Raw genomic sequence first — 17,196 nt, 5'->3', positions numbered from 1 at the left:
AACATCTTTTTTGTCTTTTTTAATTGTGTACACAGGTGATTGATCACTTTGTAGTAGTATGTCATCACGTGGTGGAGATAAAATACTTGGTACTGGCGATTGAATCACATGCAAGGCTTTGCCATGCTACGCCACCAAGCTTCAAGGGTTCTCCCTTCAGTATCCATAATATATTATTTCTTTATTTAATAATTTATTTTAATTATGGAATTTAATTTAATTATGGATGTATATGTTTATACATACGGGCTTAATATATATCTCGTTTCTTTTATCATAGAAAAAGAAATAAGTAAAATCCGCTAAAAGACGGTTTATGGTTTTTATTCCCCTAATAAAACCATAATGGTGTTTTTGATTACCTCTTTGGTTGCTGGAGTACGATATTCTTTTCTTCTCTAAATATTTTTCGTACAAAAGAAAGAAAAATAAATTCATTCAAAAAATGGTTAGCGGTTTTCTATTTTTTTAATGAAACTATAATCACCAAAAATTGGTGTTACCGCAATCTAATCCACTATACCAAATTTAGTGATTAGCAACGGTAACCGGCAGTTGCAAAGTGGGGTCGCAACAGTTCTGCTCTGTTGTGATAGTCGATGTTGCAGTTTTTCGCAACGGCTACATTGCCGTTGCAAATATTTGGTCGCAATAGTTGTAAACTGTTGCAACTTCAAAAAGTCGCAACAGTTTGAGACAGTTGCGAAATTTTTGCAACATCATAAAAATAGTGGTTTTGACCACCAGTTCCCCTGTAAAAAAATCAAAATTTTCCTGTTCATTTGGAAATCAAATTCAAGTTCCCTGCATTCTGTGCCTAGTAACAAAAGAATGACAAGTATATAAACATTTTCTAAGTTTTTAGAACATACAAAATCTGCGGTTCGAATGTTTTGAGTGTAATAGACCAGCTCAACATCATTCATTACCTACATGCTCAAACAAATATAGTCTCTTGTTGCTTCATAAACAGCCTTGTAAGTACGTAGTGGCACTTATTGCTCATATTTGTGGAATCATCTTCGAACTGAACAACCTCTTCTTCATGTGTTCCCTGCTCTTCATGTTTCTCGAACAAGGTAGGGTACTCCTCAGGGTCAGCTAAAGATTACACAGCTTTCTGATTGACCTGTAAAAAGCCATGGCATGTAAAGAGCAAGTCAATCTAAATAGTATAGCATATACCAAAAACAAGGTATTTCAGATCATGGATTTTGGCAAATGGTAAAGGCGCGACTTAAGAATTTGTGTACCTACAAATTATGGATGCACAAGAGGAAAAAGAAGTACGGTTTAATCTGTTTAGGGAGTATACCCACATAAATAACAATTACACCCTTGAGACTAAGTTAGCATAAGGGTACAGATAGAAAAATCCACATCAATCCACTTAATACTTAAAACTCTAATACGCCATACTTTCAGAGACCAAAACATCGAATCAGACACTGAATATCTTAAAAACATGATAAAACAAAGATCCAGAAAGATGGGTAGCACACAATGTTAAGTAGTAATGACAGCGTGGACAGATAAGTTTTGTGTTTGAGAAAAATCCTAGTCGTCTAAATTCAGCTCTAGAGGCAAGCATGCCATTTTACAAAAATTCCAAGTCTTCTAAAAGTTACCTCTTCGTTTCATATGATCTTGTCTTCCTTAACAATTCCAAAAAGAAAACACTCCATAATTTTAGAAAGAAGTGGACTGTAATTTGGATAATCCAACTGCAAAAATAAAAATAAAAGTTAGGCTTAGTCTTATGGGTGGCCAATCTAGCAGCTAGATTGGCCATCCAGCTCACCCAGGCAGAGCTACTAAGTCTTATGGCGCTGCTAGAACCGCAGCGGAACGCTGCTTGGTTCGGCGTCCAACACCGAACCGTTCGGCGCTTGACTTGGTCAACCAGATTGACCGCGCCGAACGGTTCGGCGTTGGGAATTCGAAAACTTGGTTTTAGTGGATCAACGGCTGGAAATGGAGCTCCGAACCATTCGGCGCTCTGTGTATCAGCCCTTGGATGCTGATGACCGTTGTCTTTTCTACGACTAAGATTACATATACGTTTAAAATCCTAACAGCTATTTTTTCAAGCTTCCCTATAAATAGAATACTAATTCACCTTCATCCCTCACACCAAAATCAATTGATTATCTTCTTCATTGATTTTCTTCCTCTACTTCACATACTTTTGATTTTCTTCCTCTACTTCATACCACAAAATGTCACACTTTAGTACAATTGAAGAAGAGGCACTAATTTATGGTTGGGTCATAGCAAGCAACGATCCAATTCATGGAAAAGATAAAAAAGGGTGCAATATTTTGGAGTAAGATTATTGAGGAGTACAACAAAAGAAAGGGTCTTGATGGTAACGTAAGAGATAAAAAAGCATTGCAAACAAAGTGCAACACAATAAGAACCGATGTGAGGAAATATATTTCTTTTGTTAGGCCTTACTTCAGAAACAAACCTACGGGGATGACCGAGGCGGATTATGTAAGAATGATAATTTTTTTAATGTTTTCTTTCTTCCATTTTGTTCTCTTTCTTTCTTTCTCTAAGTTTTTCATTTATTATTTTCCCAGTATCATCGTGGAAAGCAGAATTATGAAGCATCGACTGGAAAACTTTGGAAGTACGATTCGGTTTTCCAGATATTGAAGACTTATCAACCCGATTACAACCCGGCGGTGAATAATGATGATGGGGTCGGTACTTCCACGCAACCTAGTCAACAAACTCAAGCTACTGAAGAAAATGAAGATGATAATTTGGATCAAGATTTCCAAAATATGGCAAGGTTTGGTGGAAGTTCATCTAATTCTGAATCCTCTTATTTATCAAACAGAAGGCGCTTTTTTGAAGTAACTGATGATGTTAGAAGTGAAGGTAGAGATCAAGCAAAAAAAAGGGCTCGTGAGGCTAAAGCATCGCACAAATCAGATGAAAAAATGGATAAACTCATCGATCTTCTTGAAAACGCACAAGCACAAAGAGAGGCCAAATATGAAAGAGAGGAAGAGTATCTAAGGAAGAACTTGGAAAGCTCTACAATCTTGGCACAAACGCAGCAAAGAGATTCGGAAATGAAAATCCTACGACAACCCTTGGATGAATTACAAGAATGTGAGAGACCCATCTACAAAATATGGAAGAACGAGATTTTAGCCCGTTATGGTTTGGACCCTATCCCCTAAACTAAAGTGATAATTTAAGTTATTTACTAGTAAGATTTCAATTTCAATGTATTTCTTAATGTTTCAAGTTTGTAGGATTTCAATTTAAATGTAATTTTTTATGTTTTAAGTTAGTTGGATTTTAATGTCAAAAAAAAATTGTAATATTGTTTTGCAATGTAATGGAAGATTACAAATCCTCAAAAGACTATTTTTACTTTCATAAATTTCCTAATTTTGAAACAAAATACGATCGGAACATAACGTAAATAGAGTTCAGGAAGAGTTGGGGAAAAAAAAAAGGTCAAGCGCTGGACGGTTCGGCATTGGCTTCCCACGCCGTTCCATTCGGCGTTGGTGTCCAACGCCGAACCATCCAGCGTTAATTTTCAGAATTTTCCTTCAGCGCCGTTCCATTTGGCGTTTGGGGAACTTTTTGAACGCCTAATGGTTCAGCGTTTCTATCTCGCAGCTACTTCACCTGCGAGCAATCGCTAGGAGAGAGAACTATCTATATTTTCCTTCAACACTTTCCCAACAGCTTTATCAGAATTTGCAACAATTTTCATCCAATCTCTCCATCCAATCTATCCCATAAGACTAAGCCTTAGAGACCCGTTGAAATTACTGGCAATACAAATAAACAGATTCGATTTTTTTGTAACACAGTTGTCATTGAGGACTTGAGGCCTGCTAATTTCACTCTCAATTACTGATCCAATAAAAATTAATATGTCATACCAATGCCCATCAACTGAATTACTTCAATTGAGTTATGTTGGATAGAGCTTTATATTGTGGAAGGTTCCAACACACAATATCCAACCAGCTGAGTTGCTCCTAAAGAACAAAAAAAATAAATTCACCTTGAGACTTGCAAATTAACTCGTTCCTTTGGCATCGTTCTTCTTCAGTTCCATGTTTTATGCTTCCCAAAAAGCTTGCATCACGAACCTATTGCAGGAAGAACAATAGCAATGAGTTAATAAAACTCAGATATAAATCTATTTCACTTGTTACGCATACATAAAATAAGGCATATAATAATATGGAAACGCCAACTATAAACAAAGCCATCATTAATGAAAACCAAAAATATGGAAAAGGTTATTTATTTGCATATAGTAATATCAAACCTAGACCATACATGAAACTCGAGGTTTGTCTTCGTCATCAAAATGATGGTGTTTCCACTTCTTGTCATTTTGGCGCCATCTGCCACTTAGTAACCATACTACTACAAGAGCCCTACCAGCTGTATCAGAAAATCAAAGAACTGGCAACTCATTCGTATATGAGTTCGTATGCCTTTCAGTAACCCTACCAGATTCAAGTTCAACTAAGTTCATATCACCATAGTGGCTGATAACATAGTCAGTATTGTTATAGTGATGAGCTTTATACTGCTAAACAATATCACCATTATGCAGTTACTAAAATCAACAAATAACAGACTGTGCACTTGAGAACTACCAGTGGACTCACAGGCACTTTGTGACAGGTCCATCTCCAAAGATGAACTCGAAAGATACTGCCAAAACAATTCCATAATTTTTTAGTCTACGAACAAAATGGCAACTTAATATCTCATCTCTTAAATTTCTCTCAGCTCACATGGCACCTCTCGCTCCTATCATTAATGTATCCATGGTCCACAGTATAGTACAAAATTGTTGCAAAAGCGCAAAAGACAAATGAACCAAAAAAAAAAAATGTAATGGTTGACAGGAGATTCCTTGATCATAAAATGCATTTATTTACATACGAAAAATTACAAATGTAACCATACATTTCGTTCAGCAGCATCTGTTCCATATGTGAGAACTGCTATACAAAATTAGCATTATAAACCTTCCTATGTAGGCATCTGTTAGTGCCCGAACTCATATACTAGTAATTACGTTTACAAAAAGACCTAAAAGACTAAACAAACTAGAAAATAAGCCTGAACTGCACATTTAAGAGATGAACAAGAGGTTCTTAAGTCTTGAAATTAGTAGAAACTAGAAAGGAAAACAGAAATGAGGATTCAGGTTTGTTGATAAATTTAGACAATTTTGTTTGTTTTCACTTCAAAAAATAAGGGGTGCAGTCGCAGGTCGAGTATTCGGGCCAACAGTGAAGACCATATCCGATTGTGATCATTTTTTTTTCTTTCTGATTTGTCCTTTCTAATTGTTGTATATGTGAGACATTGATCCTTCGAATGGATCTTCAAAATTGAGATTTTTTTTTCTTTTTTTTGATTGAAAATCAATGAATCAGATTGATTTATTGGATTATTTGAATGATTCTTAACTGGTCATTTGTCTGATTGATTGTATTTAAGGGAAATTTGTGATCGATTCGATAGAATAACTCAAATTTCATACCAATTTCAAGAAATTGAAAAATGGAAAAAAAATGATTTGAAATTTTCTACACAAACATTGTGACGGACATATACATATTTCTCATCCTATAGAAGAAGGCCTCCCTTTGGTCGGCCGACCAGTCGGGTCATTTGTCCCTTTTTAAAACAATTATCCATACATGGTCATCATTAAATAATACGGTTTTAGTGGGACAATGGTGTGAGTCACTCCATGTCCGTGTCAATATAGTGTTTTGGATTGAACGATTGTTTTGGGATCATGATTTTTCTTGGGGGACCATGGTTTTATTTTGGGTAAAGACATTATAAATAAATCTAAGTCACCCCTTATCTAGATATTTATATTAATACCTAAATTATCCTCTTGATTAATTCTGGGTGACGATTAGCTAGTGTTAATAATAGTTAGTGTAATGATTAGTGAGATGATTAAGTTAAAGATACTTAGTGAGATTAAAAAATCAGATGAGTTTTTTTTTAAAGAAGTAGAATTATTATGAGAGTAAAGTTAGAAAAGATGAAGAAGGAAAACATCAAAAACGATGGATTTTACCAACCACAACCGGATGAAGGGTATTTGGGTACCCAAGTATGCTTCAAACTTAGATAATGTTGGTTGAATTGCTCCAAACTTTCAAAAAAATGAAATTTTTTATGTAAATTTGGGCCAGTTCGGTTAACCATATGTCAACAACATGTAACCGAACACATCTGAAAGTGTAGTTCGGTTACCATATGTCAAGAACATGTAACCGAACACACCTGAAAGTGTAGTTCGGTTACGTTTTCCAAACACGCAGGTTACCGAACTCGCTCGTTAATGGAGGTTTTGGTCGTACAGTGCAATGTTCAGTTACCTAGGATAAAATGGTAGGTAACCGAACTTTGAACTTGACAATTTATTTGAGTACATCTTGTGTGTTCGGTTAGTTCGCAAACTTCAACATTTTTTGCGAATCAACCGAACTGGGATTATAGGCAGAGTTCGGTTACAAAGAAAACTTAATAATTTTGCGAACGAACCGAACTTATGGACTTGTATTGTTCTAATACAAGGAGTTCGGTTAAAAATATTTTTTTGCGAATCAACCGAACTTTGAGTTCGGTTAAAAGTATTTTTTTGCGAATCAACCGAACTTTGAGTTCGGTTAAGAAAAAAATAATTTGTGATAACCGAACTTTTTACTGAAATGAAAAACTCCATTAAACCTCTCTAGAACTTCCATTTTCAACTCATTCTGATGATTAGTTCTCATTTATTCAACCAAAAACGAATGACAAGTAATGGGTTTGTGAGAATATCTTTGTTAATGTTTTAAATTAAGCTATATATATAGTGGTGGTGGTGGTAATCGGAGGTGGTGGTGGTGGTAATCGGTGGTTGTTGGTGGTGGTGGTAATCGGCGGTGGTGGGCGGTGGTGGTAATCGGTGGTTGATGGTGGTGGTGTTCGTAATCGGCGGTGGTGGGTGGTGTTGGTGGTAATCGGTGGTTGGTGGTGGTGGTAGTAATCGGCGGTGGTGGGAGGTGATGGTGAGAGGAGGTGGTGGTTATATATATAGAGATAGAGGGGTGGTTATTGTGTTGATTTTAAATTAAATTGGGTTCAGGATAGATTAGTCATTTCAATGTTCTACAACACCCCTTATAACTATAGGAAAGATGGTCTAATAAGACCATGCTCCCCAAAAAAAATCATGGTTACTAAAAAAATCATTCTTTCGATTCTCCGTGGATAATCATTGCAGTGAGTTTTCTTTCGCACCCAGGCCCATCACATGTTAAAGTTAGCCGACAATCAAAATCATTCTTCAATATTGGTGGGTGCACGTCAGTGTGTGTATTCTCCCAGTCAATGTATTCATTTCCTCTTTTATAACTTTCAAACGCTCAGTCATACTAAATATGTGGCACACGTATTAAACATGTGCAATGCACGTCGTTAGGAGTAGGACCATCAAGAAAGGGCCCATGAAAGATGCATTCATCCAATCTGGGTTGCACAGACGCGGATGCGTAAACACGGACACGACACACGCGAATGCGGATACTACAAAAAAATTAGGACGCGGACACGTATATATATTTTATTTATACATATAATCATGTATTTATACAGCAAAGTCAAGTATTTCGATCTTAAAAATTAGAAAATGATATTACATATGTATAAATTTAAAAGAAAAGAAGATATCGTTTGTTTATACACGCCGAAGGTCAAACAATCATTCACTACTAAACACATGGCACTATCAAAATCCATTCTTAGAACAACACATACCCAACTAAGGGAATATATGATATCATTTCCAATTACAAAACCCTAATAAAGACCTAAACTATTGATCTAAATGTTTGTCTTTCTTCATTTGGTTAATAATAATAAAAATAAAAGAAGAAGTTTAAATGAAAATGGGGAAAAAATGCGACGGACACGCGTCATTGGTGCGTCCAAACCAAACGCGCGCAGGAAGAGCAAATTGATGCGTCAGACACGCGTCGTGTCAGTATCCAACGCACGTCCCGTGTCCGATGCGAGTCGGACGCAGACACGACTCAAGAAATGGAGCGTCTGTGCAACCCAGCATCCAATTTGTGGCATGCGAAAAAGTATAAACTTTGGCTTTATGATGATTTGGCGAATTTCATAATCAGCCAACTATCTCCATCTTAACTGCCGAAAATCAGAGTCGATATCATCAAAGCCAGGTCATAAATCCAAAACAAGCTTATTATAGGGGCGGCATGGTTTATTAGAGGGGCGGCATTGTGATAGTAATGTCCCTTTAGTTGGTTAGGGGATGTCCTAAAGGGGATGTAAATTGACTAGATTACCCTTTTCACCTTAAATCAACCAAAGTCAAATCAATTTTTTTTAACCTAATGAATCAGAAAAAATCAAATCAATTTTTTTTCATCATCTTCTTCATCTTCTCTTCTCCTCCATCAACCGTGACCTTCATTAAAACTGAAAATTTCATCGTCTTCGATTAATCAGTGATTTGAAAAATGTTTGGAAAAACCTAGTTAGGGTTTAGTTTATCGTGTTGGATTTAAGTTAATTTTGTATCAAAAATTAGGGTTTTGTATGAAAATTGAAATTTCTGGTTGCATGTGAGCTACGGTTGGTAATAACTCAAATACGAACCGTAACTGTATATTGGGTTGATGTTACTGTTGGTTTTAACTCAAATACCAACCGTAAGTTCTTAGTTTTGAGAAATATGTTCAGTTACGGTTTGTATTTGCATCATATTTATCAACCGTAATTGAGTTACGGTTTGTTACTCAAACAACCATACCAACTGTAAATAATCTTGTGTCTTGAATTTATCAAATAATGATTTACGGTTCAAAAGTTAAGTTGACACACCAACCGTAGGGTAGTTACGGTTGGTCTCGATTCATTAATTACCAACTGTAATTTAGTTACGGTTGTTGTCCAAATTTAATTACCAACCGTAACTGGTTTTACGATTGGATCTTCCCCAAATTTGACCAGTTACGGTTGGTATTCGATAACTTACGAACCGTAACTAAGAGGTACAGTTGGTCACGAGCAAAATTGCAACCGTAAGTTCTTCTGAAAATTTAAAAATTTGATTTTGTTACGTACTTTAGATACTTATGAGCGAGAAAAAGCTAATGGAAACTAATTTAGAAGTATATTGGGTCATTGGACTCACTTATTTTGGTTGAGTGAATCAAAATATAGGGTTTCACAAATATTACAAAAGTTTCTTTTTCTTCTCCTCTGAACTTTTTTTTTTAATTCTAAAAATCTGATTTTGTTTTGATTTTGAGTTAATATAAGTGAAATTAATCATTAACACTAAACTATTATCATCACTAAATTAGGTTATCAATAATGAGGATTAATTTATCATTTCCAGTTTTTTATTACAAGCGACACCTTGAATGATGATGTGATGATCTTTTTTGTCATATTAGAATGTCGCCCCTCTCATAAACCATGCCGCCCTATAATAAGCTTGATCCAAAAATAAGTTCAAATTTTTAAAAAATCATGTTCATGTCGGTAAAACACAACGTGGATTGGAGATCTCATCTCTACAAAGTTCGAAAAGTGTATTCGTGGCATGTGTACTTTTTATTTCATTATTTTATAATAATTTTCATTATTAAATAATTTATTTTGTTTCCTTTTGGGACATCATTCATCAAAAAAGTCGGTCAAAAGGACAAAGTACTGTGTACCTGACCCCACAACGAGGGCACCACCAGGTCCACCACGCTCCACGAGTAAAGGTACACCTTATCCTATTGTCTTTTGAGCTTAGATGTTTCCACCCACGTACTATCCCTGAATGTTGTGCCGTCGCCGGACTTGGGATTCTCATAAGTACGACGTACCATTGTGATATCGGCAAGGCAAGGCTTTTGAATCGTTTTTAAGTTTTAAGAAGCGAATCCTATGTTGAAGCGTGAAGCGACGCTTCATGATCGGTTATTGAAGCGCTATATTTTAATTTGTTACCAACTGTAATTTGTTACGGTTGCTATATGTTGTCATTCTATCAACCGTAACTGGTATTACGATTGGGTTTTCCCCAAATTAAACCAGTTACGGTTGGTATTCGATACTTTTGGAACCGTAACTGAGAGTTACGGTTGGTAACGAGCTAAATTCCAGCCGTAAGTTCTTCTGAAATTTTAAAAGTTTCGATTTTTTTACGTACTTTAGATAATTTTGAGCGACAAAAAACTAATGAAAACTAATTTAGAGATTCACCCATATCAAATTTTTCACTGGAATCACTCATTTTGGTTGAGTGAACCAAAATCTAAGATTTCACAAAAATGTCTTTTTTCTTCTCCTCACAACTTTTTCTTTTCAACTCTAAAAATCTGATTTTAGAGTTATTATAAATGAAAATTAATTATCAACACTGATCTTGATTATCATCACTAATTTTGATTATTAATAATACGGGCTAATTTATCATTTTCATATTTTTTTTGATAAGGGGTGGCATGAATTACCATGTAATGATCCTTTTTATCTTATTAGGTTGTCCCTCTAATGGATCATGCCGCCCCTTTTGTATAATTTATGAGTGGCCAGTAATTATACCCAAAATACAATGGTCCCATTTTGGACATACGTAAGGTCATGGTCTTAAACTCTCTTACAACGTGGGTGTCATTTTCCCTCCGTTCACAGAAAAAGTAAAAATTACTCGTGTTTTTCTTTTTGTAAATCATTCATGAATAGTCGGTTAGTAGGACTCCGTACTTAAGTACCTAACCCCACAACGGCATCACCACGTGTAGAGGTATCCCCTATAAGATTCACCCAGTTTTTGATGTCTTAGACATCATGCGGGACAGCGGGAGTGATGGATTTCTGTTCCTTGTCCAGGTACCTCTTCCTGTACATCCTGCAAGAAACTAGCCAAGTTATCCCATAGGGAGACCTAACTGCATTGGCATAGACCATAGAGAACCTTGGACCATATATTAAATTACGTTAGAAATAATGATTTTGAGCAAACTTATTCCTACTAATGTGGCGTTGTTTCCAACTCCACGTCAACGATCAAAACGTTATTCTCGATGAGACCTCAATAAATGGTGGAAAAGCACGTGTAGAGGACGGAGATGCAAGAATGATGCAATAAGACCTGTTATTTTCAATTACATACGTATTTTAAATCATTGATCTTATGTGAGATTATGTTTGTTTATTTTGTAGGAGGCGGAGGTCTAAACTCTTTATTTCGGAATTAAGGGCATAAATTTCCCACATGATCATGTCTACCAATTTCTTAAGAGCAACCTTCTCGGAGCTTAAATCCCGCGATCATACCGATGATGAAGCTTGAAAATGAAAAGTTATTATAAGTTATATCAATCCATGTAATTTTAAGTTATTTCAATCCATGTTTAAGTTATTCCAATCCATGTAATTTTAAGTTATTTCAATCCATGTTTAAGTTATTCCAATCCATGTAATTTTAAGTTATTTCAATCCATGTTTAAGTTATTTCAATCCATGTAATTTTAAGTTATTTTAATCAATGAAATTGGGTTCACGTAAATTGGTTCAAATTAACTAATTTTAAATATATAATTCCAAATTTATTTATTTTTGAAAATTTTGTTTTGGATTTTTAAAGATTTTGAATCTCAATTTATAAACAAAAAACATTAACATCAAAAAACTGATAATTCATTCGTGCGGTGTGAGAAGGGTGTAACTAAAATAGATTTTGGATGAAGCTATTCTCAATACTGCTGAAAGCTATTCTTAATGGCGCTGAACGCTAATAAGAGTAGCGCCTCCCAGAGCTATTCTTAATGGCGTTGAACACCATTCTTAATAGCGCTTGACTTACGATATTCACAGTAGCGCTTCCTGTCTTCTACTGCGCTATTCTGAATAGCATTTTACGCTATTCTGATTAGCATTCAGATGGATTCCACGCAACATACCACGAAACCTTGGAACCCTGCTTGGATTTTTCATGGAAAGCACCAATTAGGAAGCCACTAGACTTGACATTCCACAATTTTTCCACACTTGGAATAGAATGGATTCCATCATAAGACTTGCTCTTAGAAAATATTTCCAAAACAAAAACATTCATAGTCTATTGGTCATATGGTCTGCTTAAATAAGCGAAAGTATATAAAGGTATGGCATTTCTTTCGTTTTACTCCCTCCGTGTTTCTGGAAAGCAGTGATCATCAAATTTTTTTCAATTTGACATATTTTTAGGATAAAATGAAAAAGTGATAGTACTTCCTTTCCAGAAACGGAAGTAGCATAATGCTATTGCTTTCACTTTTTTATGTAAATAAATATTTATCGAGAAAATATTTGGAATCTCTTTTGGGGAGGTAACTTATTCATCATGTAAATTTATAGATCATTATCGACATTGAATTCTTAGTCTTCAAATACATAGTGAGATTTGGTGTGGAATTTTCTTTTCAGTTGATAAAACTATATTTGACATGTTAATATTCTTACTCAGTGAAATTATGTCATAACACAAATATTTAGTTGTGGTGCTCTTATTTAAGATTAATACAAACATCTTTTTTGATAAGTCAAGAACTCAAGAGTAAAATTACAAGTAACGACAAGTACGTAAATTCCAATACCAAGTAGTAAAAAGAAGCGAAATACCAATTTATTTTTGTTTCAAATACAACTCAACCAGAGGAGACATTATACTTGGAAAAAATAAATAAATCTAGATAAAGATATGGCGGCTCCCAAAAAAGTAAATATACAATACGCAAGCTCTGATATTTAACTTCAAAGAACACCAGAATTTGGTGTTGACCATTTCAAACTTAAGTCATTAGAATCATCACCCAATAACTTCACCATAATACTACAAGTGATATCTTCTAGAGCACTGCTCGGTCGAACTCGCAAGCGTTGCTATCTAAAGCTTGTTTGTCAAGTTTAGTTGCCAAAACTATAAGTCTTGATTTCTAGTCTACTTATAGCTATGTCTCGGATTCTGATAGAATGTGTAGTTGAGCTTTAGACTTCACGGCGTTCATCGATTGGAGATGAAGAACTACTAAGGGGAGCTTGTGGAACTTCATCAATAAAAGGTATGTGGAGACTTGAACTCATCCATCACTCGGAAGTCTATTTCTATTCTATCTCCTATTGAGACAAAAGTCGTATAGCTATATAGACTTTAAATTATACACATTTGATATTTCGAGCTGAGTTTAACTCGCTTACATATTTCTCGAAATATGTGTTGGTAAGCTTTGGCTTTAACCAAGTTCATCTTTTATTCTTGACGAAAGTCAAAAGATGATCAAGTGAAAATCGCCTGGTAACTTTTTTTTTTTACTCGGTCAACATAAAAATAAAATAAAAAGCGAAACTGTACAGGGACTAGGCTATATTAGCGTTAAGCTGATAGGCTGCACGCCAGTAAGACCTATTTGAAACGAAAATAAACCTCTCCAGGTAATTCAACAGACTGAATGAAACCTGGCATACCCTCATAAAACTCATAAATTTCCTCAGCCAACAAACATGCTTGTTTGGCCGAGGCATCATCTGAAAAATTAGCCTCTCTGTAACTATGAACATAGCTAATATTGTTGTAAAAACTCTTCGCCATTCTCCACTTCTGCATTAGCTGCCACGGCAACTCCCCTTTCTGAAGAGCTAATATGCAACTGATCGAATCCGATCTGACACATAGATTTTTGACATTCCACCTTTGAGCAACAACTGGGCCATAGATAAGCGCACACACTTCAGCGTAGTAATTGGTCTTCCAGCCCAGTCCAATGCAGAGAACGCCCAGAACTGCCGAATTAGAATCACGAAAAAAACTACACCAGAACCAACTTGGCCCGGGTTGCCAAGTGATGCTCCATCACAACAGATCATAAGCTCGCCTGGATTAGGCGGCGTCCAAGTAACTTCAATTAGAACAGAATGCTTGCAAGTTCTGTGCTTCACTCTAAAGAAATTCAAAATGCGCAAATCATCTAAGGTGTTGTACATGTGGCCCTTCATTCTAATTGAGTTATCAAGAATTACCTGATGAACCCGTCCCTTAAATTCAAGCCATCGTACACGCATATTCTCATAATAATCCTTATTGCGCAGCTTCCATAACTCCGTAACTATTGCAATATTTGCAACCAGCCACAGATCTTTTACATCCTATTACCCCCTTTTGCAACCTTGTAAGAGTCCACAAGATCCTCATTCGGTTTCAGTTTAAAAATATCATCCGCCCAATTCCAAATCTTCTTAGCAATTTTTCAATCCCAAGTGATTTGGCTGAAATCTTCGCAATTTTCCCTGCACAGGCGGCACATAAAAGGCATCTCCCTACCTGTCTTCTTAATGATGTTATCTTCAGTAGCACAACATTATTTATTAAATAACTTCCAGTACTGTACACTTAAGGTAGGGTGCACAACACTTCTAGTGAAAAGAGCCGCAGTTTGCGAAACTTCCGTAGGTGCCCTGATGGCAGCCTTAACCGACTTGACAGAGAATACGCCCTTTCTGCCATGATGATAGAGAAAATCGCCTGGTAACATCTTACATGATTTGTATGAGACAGTCATTTGATGTAGACTCAGAATGTTTCGTATTGATCACTTGAAAATTGCTTTGAAGCTAATAGTTTTTGTGAGACCGCTATTCCCATCTTCCAAGAATGTTTCAATAATTAAAATGAAGTTTAGAACGATTAACCATTGATTGGATATAGCACAATATGCGTACTTGTATGTTAACTATTGCAAGTTATTCCAAGTCCGGGAACCATAGTATGCATACCAGGATGCGTACTGGTTTGATAGTTGAAGTCCGGGAACTTAGTATGCATACCGGCTTAATAGTTCAAGTCTGGGAATTCAACTGAGTTTGGTTGTGTACGAAAGTATGCATACCCATTCGCATACTGGCGAACCCAGACCAAGTATGGCTACTTAGGTATGCGTACCCGTTTGCATATTTGAGTGGGTTAAGTTCTAAAATCGGTTTGTTCATGAACAAATACATTTATATAATAAGGAATGCAATCTCTTGCAAACCGTGGCTATAATGTTCATGAATTGACTCGAATGAATCAAAATCAATTTTGCTTTAATTGTGTCTTGTATACTTTTATGATAATATAAACAATTGAGCAACTCTAGAACTAGTTTCATTTGAGTCATTTGAACTAGTTGTGATTGAGATGAACAAGGTTGATATGAAAGTGTTCTTATGGCTAACTTCGGTTAACTATCATTGAGCTAACTAAGTATACATGTTTAGGTACGGTTACCTATATCTAAATGAAGTCACATTTCATTTGTGTGTTAAAAGCTAAGTTATATCTGATGGTTGAAAGATATTAGCTTGAATCTAATCAGTTTTTCATCGAACGGTGAATATTGAATGCTTTGTTACCAAGGTAACATTAATTGAAAACCCTGATTTGAAGACTATATAAGGGAGACTCTAGCAACTGGGAAACCTAATCCCACACCTTCTGTGTGATACTATGATAGACACATTTTTGTGTCTAATTTGTCCTCAATGTTCTGTATTGTTAGTACTCAATTTCGTACTTATTATGGTGTTTTATGTTTTTGTAGATGTTTTTGGAAAAATAAGCTCTTGCGGCAAAAATTGGCTCGAAAAGTGGTGTTTTACACCCCATGGTAAAGTACTAAAGGCACCCCCGAAATATGTTAAAGGCACCCAAGAAATGTGCTGAAGGAATCCCAGAAAAATTACTATTTACGCCCAAAAATACTATTTGCACCCCAGGGCAAACAAGGTTATGGGGAGGACATTTTCTTCCCAAAATTCAAAAATGAAAAAAAGGCGGGAAAAATGGCAGCAACAATGGCAGAGTTTTCGATCGGATTTTGGAGGAGTTTTGTGTGATTCAATCGCTGAAACTTCATGGGTAGTTGTGATATGTCCTAACAAATCTATTATGGGTGTTTGTTTCGATCGAATTTGGCTGAAAAATCCGTGAGAAGAAAACAGGGCAGCACGTACACGGAAGAAAATATTCACGGGATTACAGCGAGTTAGACGTGTGCTGCTCGTGATTGGAAGACTTAATCAATATTACGGAGCGTGAAGAAGGTGTAAAAGGAAAGAAACACAGCTGAGAACGCGTGAAAATCATAAAACAGGGAAGAAAATCTTCCCGAAAATATTTTTTTTCACCCGAGTAAAGAGAGGATTATCTCGAGTTATGGAGGAGATTTCTTGTGATGTAGGTGTATAAAAAGGGTCTTGAGGTATCATAGAATGGGATGGAGAGTTGGGGAAGAGAATAGAGAGCTACAGAGAAGAGATTGGACGAGTTGCAGAGAATATTTTTCTGCTGCTGTAGAACACGAAGAACAGACTGCCAAAGACAGTCGTTTTCCAACAGTGACAACGACGCTTAATGTGGGTCTTAGAGCAACAGTATCAGTGACACATACTGTGGGTTGTAGTTCTCTGTTTTGTGACAAATATAATTGTTACAAACCCTGTTTTGAATTATTTCTCCATTTTCTCCTTGTAAGCACCTTTTTGAGCAATGAAAAATTCCTTTGAGTGTGTTTTCACCATGCGGAGCTAGACCCCATCACTGGGACAACGGAGGAAGCAACTTTTCATGATTGTGGTAAATGAATTAATTCTTTTATTAACTTTTTGCATAGATTGAATTGCTTTACGATTTCTATTTATTATTTGTTATTTTGTTAGATGCCGCATGCTTAGTTCTAAATACTTTAGATGCGTCATGCTTTTAACTTACAAATAATATTTTACGAAATCTATTTTTGGCAAAGAACTAGAGTCACAACTTCTTTTGTTTGAGATATCTTGTCTAGAGTTAATGACTGAACCATAACAATATGAAAAGTAGTGGAATCCCGCGTCTCAGCGTCTCTTCATCTTGTGACATAATTTGTATATTTTTAGTGTTTTTTCCTTTATTAATTCTAAAAAAAAATTCAACAAGTCTGAGTGAACGAATCATCTTACTACAACTCAATTGAAAACACATCGTACTACTTGCGACTAGAGTCAATTCTCCTTTAACCTAGGTTTTTCTAAAACCATTATAGGTTAACGACTTAAAGACTTAATTGGGATTCTAAAGCCAGACCCAACTATTTTTAT

The 17,196-nt window shown here is 35.8% G+C and overlaps 1 protein-coding gene across 1 annotated transcript; it reads left to right on the top strand.

Annotated features, from left to right (window-relative positions):
- Window positions 1-2,292: 2,292 nt before the first annotated feature.
- On the top strand, window positions 2,293-3,197 carry LOC113352874. The gene is made up of 2 exons (XM_026596633.1): window positions 2,293-2,496; window positions 2,586-3,197. The coding sequence occupies exons 1-2, from the start codon at window positions 2,293-2,295 to the stop codon at window positions 3,195-3,197; spliced, it is 816 nt and encodes a 271-aa protein (XP_026452418.1).
- Window positions 3,198-17,196: the final 13,999 nt, after the last annotated feature.

Source organism: Papaver somniferum, chromosome 2, assembly GCF_003573695.1.
Source record: "Papaver somniferum cultivar HN1 chromosome 2, ASM357369v1, whole genome shotgun sequence".
NCBI lineage: Eukaryota > Viridiplantae > Streptophyta > Magnoliopsida > Ranunculales > Papaveraceae > Papaver > Papaver somniferum.
The sequence above is the reverse complement of the archived record's forward strand: the minus strand, read 5'-3'. Positions and strand labels throughout refer to the sequence as shown.